The sequence below is a fragment of the Oncorhynchus mykiss genome, chromosome 19, assembly GCF_013265735.2.
Source record: "Oncorhynchus mykiss isolate Arlee chromosome 19, USDA_OmykA_1.1, whole genome shotgun sequence".
NCBI classification, from domain to species: Eukaryota; Metazoa; Chordata; class Actinopteri; order Salmoniformes; family Salmonidae; genus Oncorhynchus; species Oncorhynchus mykiss.
The window spans coordinates 15,178,005-15,188,281 of record NC_048583.1 but is presented as its reverse complement, the minus strand read 5'-3'; the positions used below and the strand labels follow the sequence as shown (position 1 = coordinate 15,188,281).

Genomic DNA, 10,277 nt, shown 5'->3' with positions numbered 1-10,277 from the left:
ACTATTGTAGCTGGAAACTGATTTTTTTATTTTTTTTTAATGGAATATCTACATAGGCGTACAGACGCCCAATATCTGCAACCATCACTCCTGTGTTCCAATTGCACTTTGTGTTAGCTAATCCAAGTTTATAATTTTAAAAGGCTAATTGATCATTAGAAAACCCTTTTGCAAGTATGTTAACACAGCTGAAAACTGTTGTCCTGATTAAAGAAGCAATACAACTGGCCTTCTTTAGACTTGTTGAGTATCTGGAGCGTCAGAATTTGTGGGTTCGATTACAGGCTCAAAATTGCCAGAAACAAAGAACTTTCTTCTGAAACTCGTCAGTCTATTCTTGTTCTGAGAAATGAAGGCTATTTCTTGCGAGAAATTGCCAAGAAACTGAAGATCTCATACAACGCTGTGTACTAGTCCCTTCACAGAACAGCGCAAACTGGCTCTAACCAGAATAGAAAGAGGAGTGGGAGGGCCCTAGTGCACAACTGAGCAAGAGGACATGTACATTAGAGTATCTAGTTTGAGCAATAGATGCCTCACAAGTCATAAACTGGCAGCTTCATTAAATAGTACCCACAAAACACCAGTCTCAATGTCAACAGTAAAGAGGTGACTCCGGGATGCTGGCCTTCTAGGCAGAGTTCGTCTGTCCAGTGTCTGTGTTCTTTTACCCATCTTAATCTTTTCTTTTTATTGGCCATTCTGGGATGTGGCTTTTTCTTTGCAACTCTGCCTAGAAGGCCAGTATCCCGGAGTCGTCTCTTCACTGTTGATCCAACATATGTATTATGAACTTCTAGATTCCATTTGAGACCAACCAAAGCTTGAAAACTACAGGCCTATATGTATTGTCTCTTTTTACTTTTACACTGGGCTGAATTGAAACAATAGCTGTTGATGATGTTCCAAATGCAATATAGGCCTAAATAGCATCATTGATGATATATGATTCATGAAGAAGGGTTACATTTAATTTTCTCTGTTTAACCTACCCTTTAGAATGACTTCCATAGCAACAGTGAATCTATTAAGTGGACGTTTCTCAACAATCATTCTAACGATAGCACGTTGGTAATGGTCAATGACGAATAGCTAAGCAGGGCTGGACTTGTAGATAGATCCACTCTCTAGCCTATTGTTTGTGTTTTCGTTAAGTGGATAATACGTTTTTTGTTTCAAAAGTATAAATAAAAAATGTCATGTTTGACTTTTTTCTAATCCAATGTATTTTCCACGTCACAATACGTTGAAATAACGTTGCTTTAACCAGTTCTTATCCCGTGGGTAGTGATGTGTAATATAGTACTAGTTAGTTTGTTTGTAGTTCATTCTGTTGGTATTGGACGTAGCTGGGAATTGGGTGAGATGAACTGAGGAAAGAATGAGTATGGTGAGGCAGAGTAGATGATGGTTGGTGTGATGATGTCTGTAAAATGCTAAAGTGATAAAGTGACAAACTTTGTCCCTTTAGGTGTATTAGATAGTCATAGTGCCTTAATTCATGTTTATTTGACATGAAGTTGTGTGTAATGTAATGTTGAACCTTTTCCAAAGTATTCTAAAATGAATATGATCAAAGCGAGCGTACCAGATTTACAGAAATGGTCAAGTGTTACCATAGTGAGAAGTTATTCTACTTGTCACGTATGGTTTTGTACAATAAAAATGATCCTAATGCCATTTTGTTGAAAACCTACATTGATTCTGCTGACTAACTTGGTTATTTTGTATCATTTGCAGACTGTTTGGACCTTTTTATATATATATAAAAATAATAAACTCCAATAGCTCCATATGGCTAGGTTCTTGAATCAGTGTTAGTTACACTTCATTGTGGTTAACATTTTATAATATGTCATGTTTCTGTGTGTACAGCAAAGGGTTTCTTATATATACCTTTATATGCTCTTCTGAACAATCTTTGTTTACAGTCTGCAGTCCATGAGAACCTGCTGATATCCAGTGTTACTGGCAGGAGAGACTGGGCCTCTGAAGTGGCTGGTCACAAACCCTGGCCCCAGATCAGAACCCCGGATCAGGGCCATGGATCAGGAGCCGGCGCTCTTCATTTCCGAGTCAGAACCAGGACCCAACCGTGAGGGACAGAGACTCCACCACCACACAGAACACAACCAGTGGACAGGTGGACTGAACAACCTCAGTCCTGGTGGTCATCAGAGAGACAGAGGCTCCAGTCAGGGATCCAGTCTGCAGCCCAGACCCTTCTCTTCACAGTCTCAGTGCAGGGATGATACAGGGCCTGGGGCTGATAGAGATAGACCTTCCTAATCCTATGATACAAACACTACAATATCCATGATGAACAGAGCAGGTCACCCTGGGCATCAGCTTTCACAGAGAGCGGTGGGAGACCCCCTGGTGGAAGTCTATCAGCAAATTGGTCTTCTCCTTCAGGGTCTCATCTAATGCCTGGTGACTGGGTTCATAGAAGGCCTGGGTCTAGCCTTCCTCAGCTGGCTAATCCAACTCCACGAATACAGACAGGGTCACGATGGGTGTTCCCCACGAGAGGTACCTAGCCTATAACACAGCAGACAATCCTAACAACACCCAAACAATGACTAGAGGTCAAGGAGGGAGCTCAAAGACTAACCACCTGAGTGTGGTGGATCCTGCTTCTACCACCTCTGGTGTCATTGCGTCACAATGTGGGAAGTTGAGCATTAGGACTGACACAGACAAGCCTTACGCGTGGGAAGTGCTTCGCCTATGCAAACTATGTGAAGTCGCATCAAACCATTCACACCAATGAGAGGCCCTTCAAGTGCAAACTATGTTACAAGAGCTTCTCCTTCCTGAGTAACCTTATCAGACATAGGAGTGTCCACAATGGGGAGAAATCATAGCAGTGGATATCTGGGGACCATTCTTTAGCTAAAATATTATAGTTATCATGTGAAGTGTCTTGGGGTTAAGAGGGTAATTAACCACATGCCCTTCATTAACTTGTCATTTGAAACTGGCTTGTGTAAATACCTGTTTTTAGAGAGACTGTAATCCTAGGCTCGTTCAAAGATAGTGATTATGAATAGGATGTGTGATAAGCAGTATTTCAAAAGAACAGCGCGCATAACTTTTTCAATTAACCACACCCTTTGCACTATGACGCCAACCCATAAGATCCTTTTACTTCAGTGTAAACGGAAGTGAACAGTGACCAAGAACATTTTCCACGAAAGCGTTTTTGTTGTTATTTAGACGTTTATTAACACCCTGGAACTTAAAAGATGACGAATTTAACTGCACAGCATTACATTAGTTACCTCAGGTAGTGTTTAATTCGCGTTGGAGACCGGACTTGGTTGATAGCTAGCAAGCGTTACCTAGAACGTCTAGCTATTAACAATGGCTAACGGTATGATTTTTCACACTCAAATAGTCTCCATTATGGAGGTGCTAGCGAATGCAGCCGTGGCAGATATATGTAAACTCGTAGACGACGACTATGCAGTGTTTCGTTTGGAAATAACTCAAAGCCAAAAAGAAAACAGGGCTTTGCGGAGGAAACTACAGCTACTGGAAATGAAGGTGGCACGGGAGCGCGCAGAGAGGACAATGCGAGAGCGCGTCCTCGCCAGTCGTCCCAGTAGTGTCAAGATCCTCGACCGATACAGAGCGATGGCAAGAGGTACATTTAGCAGGCAGGGTGTTAATGTTAGATTTAATCTAGTCTTAGTCATTTTGACAAACATATCATTCAGTCATATAAAATATAAATAAGTCACATTTTGTCGTTTGAGTAATGATTTAGTCTAGTTATTGTCAAAACGACGAAAACAGTGGGCCATTTTAGTCAATTAAATGCCCTTTCATTTTAGTCACATCACATTTGTATTGCCTCATTAACCTACAATAAACATAAATCACACATATACAGTGTACAAAACATTAGGAACCCCTTCCAAATGTTTACTCTCAGAACAGCCTCAATTTGTTGGGGCATGGACTCAAGGTGTCAAGCATTCCTCTGGGAGGCTTCCCCATGTTTACTCCAATGCTTCCCACAGATGTGTCAAGATGGCTGGATGTTCATTGGGTGGTGGACCATTCTTGATACACATGGGAAACTGTTGAGCATTGCCTTATTTATTTTATAGCATACTGGGTGACTGTCATTCATATTCCTTTCACCCTGCTTAAATGTAACTTCGATAGGTTTTAGGTTACTACATGATACTCAAATTTTCCCTACACCCATCATGAGGTTGCTACAACCTTGCCTATGAATGAAAGTTTACAATGTAGAGGTCGAAAGAAACATTTGAGTAATCAAGGTGACAGACAGTGACACATTCAATACCACCTTGCACACTCTTGCCTGCATCTAGCTGATCTTGCGTGTAATCATTAATCCAACAGTTGCAAACGAGAGTTTCTATTGTACAAATTCAGCTATGTTTATCCCCGTTCTGTTTGCTTCCATTGAATAAACGTTTTTCTAACGGAATCGGCGGAACGAATACACCCCTGATCACACGCAAACACAGTTCACTTTCATTGCAGCTGCATACAAACGGCATGATCACTGCTCGTTAATTCCTTGCAGTCTTTAGTGTACAATACATCAGCTGTCTGTGACCGGACAACAAAACCTTTCCAAGCCAAACCTTCATATCATAACCGCTACACACAGCCTACTTCGTTGTCAACATAGCTACTAGAACTAACGTGTTAAACCCGCTGCAATCATGCAGTACAGTTAGCAAGAAGTTAAGTAGTTACACTGGCGGGCCTCGTGGCATTAAATTAAAACCAAAAGTTGACCTTGACTTGGGAATGTTAGTGTTGGCTAGCCATAGCCAGCTAGCTAACATGGCATCCCTCGCTGTTTGAGCTGAGTGTTTGAGTAGACTAAACTAGCTAGCTGCATTCGCTAGCAAAGTGAAAATCGGGGAAAAAATACAAAATATCTCTCGCTTTCTTGCTTCTCCTTAATTTTTGAAGAAATGTATTTATTCAAAACTATCCAACTATTGTCTTTCTCTCTTTGAGTCAACTACTCACCACATTTTATGCACTGCCGTGCTAGCTAGCTGTAGCTTATGCTTTCAGTACTAGATTCATTCTCTGATCCTTTGATTGGGTGGACATGCCAGTTCATGCTGCAAGAGCTCTGATAGGTAGGAGAATGTCCTCTGGAAGTTTTCATAATTACTGTGAAAATCTATGGAAGGGGGTGAGAACCATGAGCTTTCTAGGTTTTGTATTGAAGAGGAGGACGGAAACTAGCTGTCCTCTGGCTACACCATGGTGCTACCTTAGAGTGCTGTTGAGGCTACTGTAGACCTTCGTTGCAAAACAGTGTTTTATAATCAATTATTTGGTAAGATGTGAATATACTTAGTGTAGTTTTATCTTAAAAGGTTAACTTTTTTCAGGTTTTAATTATTTTTTTATTAAATTCACTGTGGAGGATGGTCCTCCCCTTCCTCCTGATGAGCCTCTACTGATCAGATGAAAACATGACTGGTTGTGTTTATACCACAATAAAATGTAATACATTTTAAAAGTTAAATAACAGATCTTTACGACTACGCCCACAGAGATCCTATTGAATTAACAGAGATTGTATATTTAATTCTATGACTAAGCTCGTCCATACCGGGAATAAATTAAATCTACTTTCACCCCTGCTTATATAAGAATTATCTGGCCATGTAAATTCCTAATTCGGGCTACATAGATAATACACATTACATACAAAACAAAAATACACACAGAAGCGCAGAGCAGTGTTTCGCCCAGTGATGTAGTAGAGTGACTAAACCTTGATTCCCCTGTGCTCGAGTCACGAGTTGCTGTGGCTGAAGTCGGACCAAGACTCGGGCACTGGGACTCAAAGTGCTCAAGTCTGAGTTACTGGGTCCACATGAACTCATAATAAAGTTATTTACCCAGTCAAATATAGTGTAGTGGCAAGAGGAATTTAGCAACTAGTGTCTTCTAATCAGCCAATCCCATTCCAGCCATCACTTACCTGCTTCTCTCCATCTGCTCTTAATTATGAATGCTCATCTTTTCCTCCATTTAAAAAAAAATTGAATTTAGCTGTGATGCAGTCCCTGATCAGTTGTATGTTGTTACATTTGTACATTTGATACATTGGAGCAGCTCAGAAAGTGAGCCATGTTGATACATTGTATATAATTTCATCCTTGGTATAACCAGTGCATAGGCCAGTCTGGGTAGGCTTTGCAAGTTCTGTGTCACACAGCAGTGCCAGAGAAGAAAAACAGTTTTGCAACAGGCATGTGTGCAGGTTTACAGCAAAGAAAACTGTAAAAATCCAATATGTGTTGAGTAGGAAGTGTGAATATCAGTGACAGGTTTTTTTTGTGTAGCACGTGCATAACGTTTAGAAAACGGGAACAAGCATTGGAGGGGACGGGCGAACAGGACTCTAGGCCACTGAATTTTTCTGCCGTGGTATTGCGATACTTGGCCTGGTATCGTTTGTAAAATGTGACAACACTACAGCCTATAGGGATGAGGTCAGTGACCTGGAAACCTCTCCCTTGACGTCAGCAAGACAAAGGACCAAAACGCTCCCATTCTCATTGACAGGGCTGTAGTGGAGTTTCAAGTTCTTCGGTGTCCACATCACTAAGGAAGTATCATGGTCCACAAACACCAACCCAGTTGTGAAGATGGCACGACAATGCCTCTTCTCCCTCAGGAGACTGAAAAGATTTGGCATGGGCCCTCAGATCCTCAAAGTTCTACAGCTGCGCTATTGAGAGCATCTTGACTGGCTGCATCACCGTTTAGTATGGCAACTGCTTGGCATCTGACACAGAGGCCCAACTCGGAGGAAAATCTGTCTCCCTCCAGTAGGTGGCGTTTGATCATTTTCGCCCACCAAGCAATGAGTTTTTATAGGGAGGTCAATGATAGTGTTGAATTTTGCCAACAAAAAATGTTATGCCTTATTTGCTACGTGAGTTTTCTTTGGTCGAATAGAAGCTTCGTAATGCTTAATGTGTTACGAGTGTAAGTACGACGTGACATCCCGGCAACTTTGGGGGAAAAAACATTTTATATCGTAATTGCTTCGAGATGGCTATTATAAATGTAATGAGGCTAGTAGCGTAGCTTCTTTCTCCATTGAATATTGGCGGTTGACGTCAACAACCCTCATCGAATATAAAAAAAAAGGATTACAATAATGAGACGTATCCACCAATCCAAAGAAAGGATAGTTGGGAGCTAGACAGCCCTCCGTGCCGCTTTGTGGACAACAACTCCCATTGTTAGGGCGGAGAGATGTGTAGTATCTTGTCAGTATATCCATGATCGTTGTCTCTTCTCCCCTGTGATCCGGAAACCGATAAGTGGTCGAGGAGCGTGTCAATCACTGACGTATAATAAGAACTGGAGACTGTATCTAAAATGTCTGACCGTAGTTTTTCCGGTTTATACAGACTAACATCACATGCGCACTAGCACATAGGGAGCAGCGACGACGTCATCCCAAAACATGGCAGACATTGGGTGAATATAAAATGTTAATATCTTTGGCTGTGAGTGATTATATATTAAATATAATTCAATTGGTGTTTTGTGCACAAAGGTGAGGACTAAAGTGTTTTAGGAATTGTCTAATCGCACTTCTCTATGTGATTGCCTATAGAAATTGCCTTTATCTGCCACACCCCCTTTGAAACAGCTATTGTATTTTCAGAGGAGAAAAGCATGCACACATTTAACAACGATATGCTACTTAACCTTTTATCTATAAAATGTCTTGCACAGTTAACTTAATTTGTTTTGTTTTTTATCATATTACACATTTATTTTGGGATGCACCTGTAAACCTCATTTGCCTGTTTGAAATTGCGGAGAAAAAGCCATTGTCTCAGTCCAGTAGTGTAGTGGAACGAGATTGCGTGAAGATGATGTACGGCGTAGTAAAATACGTCACGATGTGAGTGCGGATTCACAGCTCAGGGCATTTCGCCCGCTTCCCCTCTGCTCATGTGTCCCCTCTGCGCGCATGTGTTCAAATGTGTTAACCAGAATTGGGTCTTGGTCAGTTTTTGGATAGTGTGCAATAAATCCCCTGATTACTTAGCTATCTTGGCGCAAAGACACAATGATATTATAACCAGATTCTTCATGTACTGCATTTCCGATTATTTACTCAATGAAAACAATGTGATGCATGGATCATAATACATCAATCAATAAATAGTATATCAAGAAGTTATGAGAAGTGTTAACTTACATCCTTGCCAATTCTAGACAGTGTCAATAAATATATTGTTGAGCATTGACAGTAGCTAAACTAACCACCTCTTTCCCCCCAATCACTCTCTCAGGTGAAGGACATCTCACTGGAGGCCACAGGAGCTTTGTGAAGCCAGTGGGACACCATACATGGAGAGATGACCAACCAATCACTGTTGATGAGGGGAGTGGAACCTCAACCCAGCACGTTATCGTGATAGAGGTTAGAGCACATTCCCTACGACATTGTTATCCAATTCAACTCATGTACCGGTAATAAACTCCTCTCTTCATGTGTCAGTCTGAAGATGCAGAGGCTGCAGGTCCTGGGGTCAAGCTGGAGGGGTCTGAAGGAGAGGAGGACCCATGGCACAGCAGAGACATCCAGACTGGAGCAGCATCTGGTGCGCCCCATGTAGCCACGGAGGACCCCACCTCCCCTGCCCAGCCCAGGATCCGACACTGCATCACGGAGGTCAGTGGAATGCCGAACTTCGCCCTCAAGTCAGAGACCAACACCAAGACATTAACTGAAACACACAGGCTATTACACACAGGAACTGACCACAGATCAGACCCAGAGAGACTGGGGCCACTCAGCTGTCCTCCTGCTCCCGGTTCCGAATACTTACCGGTGTTTCACCAGAGCCAGAAGACGGTTCATTCCCGTGGAGATGGTGATGCGTTAGAGACTGGTGTTGATGATCCGTCTTGTTCTTACTCTACAGAGATGGACTCTGGCAACATGCCCTTGTGTTTAGAGACACAGAATGATCTGTCTAGGGGGGGGTGGAACCGGTACACTAGTAGTGTATACTCTGAAGGGTGCCTAGATAAGAAAGGGGAGGTTATAGTCATTGATGAAGTGACTGTGAAAATGGAGGGCGACATTTCTCTCACATGGAATGCAGATAGTCACCTAGGTGACGGACACTCACAAGGCAGAGACTTCTTAGATTACAGGGAAAGTCTAGAGACAAATCCAAATGTCGTGACCCACTCCCCTTTACACACACTCAAGGATCGGGACCCAGGGTCCACATCAATGGGGCCTTCCGATTCACACAGCCTTTTCGGTCAGGTATTGACCTCAAACGACAGCGCTAGAGCCAAGGCTCGAGAAGGGGGAGCAACATCAGACAGTAGTAAAGAGAAACGGTTCCTCTGCATGTTCTGTAACAAAGGCTTCAGCTGCCTCCAGAAGGTGGAGATTCATCAGAGGTTCCATACAGGGGTGAAACCCTTCAGCTGTAACCAGTGTCACATGTGCTTCGCCCAGGCTGGTGACCTGAAGAGGCACCAGAGGGTCCACACAGGGGAGAAACCCTACAGCTGCCCCCAGTGTGAGAAGAGGTTCTCCCGCCTGGACAAACTGAAGATGCACCTGAAAGTCCACACGGGAGAGAGGCCGTTCGCCTGTACACACTGCAGGAAGAGGTTCTCAGAGAGGAGCTACCTCAAGATACACCAGCAGAAAAAACATTCCACTCTATAACATAGAAAGTAACATTGCACTCCATAGCTTCTGAGGTTTAGATCAAATATTGAATTAAAGAGAAATATGAAATTGTATTGTCAGCAGAAAAGATCCACAGATGAATTTGGAATAACGAGAGTAACAGATTTCATTGTTGAATATTCCTGGGTAGAATATTGCATCCAGACATTGTGTGATATATAAGGCGCATATATATATATATATATATATATATATATATATAAATATATATATATAAACCTAAAAAGTCTGATACATAGTGTTTGTACTGTGTAGGATATATGTTCACAAATGCCTATTTGATTACTTCCATTAAACTATTTAATTTTTTAAAGTTCATGCATATTTTTAGTTGAGATGTGTATGTGTGGTTTTCATATGGTGTATTTAACACTTGTTTATGTTTAATAAACACAAAATGGGACTTTTCACTCTGACTTTCATTGAATCTGTCTTTAGTATACATCACATCTGATCTCACCCTAGTCTACATACACCCAAGAGCACTTTATAACCAATATACACTTACTAA

At 41.9% G+C, this 10,277-nt stretch overlaps 1 protein-coding gene across 1 annotated transcript; it reads left to right on the top strand.

Annotated features, from left to right (window-relative positions):
* Positions 1-5,033: 5,033 nt before the first annotated feature.
* On the top strand, positions 5,034-10,176 carry LOC110497408 (gastrula zinc finger protein XlCGF52.1-like). Its single transcript, XM_021573504.2, has 2 exons — positions 5,034-8,470; positions 8,549-10,176. The coding sequence occupies exon 2, from the start codon at positions 8,732-8,734 to the stop codon at positions 9,740-9,742; it is 1,011 nt and encodes a 336-aa protein (XP_021429179.2). The 5' UTR covers positions 5,034-8,470; positions 8,549-8,731; the 3' UTR covers positions 9,743-10,176.
* The last annotated feature ends 101 nt before the right edge of the window (positions 10,177-10,277 follow it).

Excerpts from the sequence above, each read along its gene's own strand:
- LOC110497408 (XM_021573504.2), top strand. The coding sequence starts at position 8,732 with ATGCCGAACTTCGCCCTCAAGTCAGAGACCAACACCAAGACATTAACT.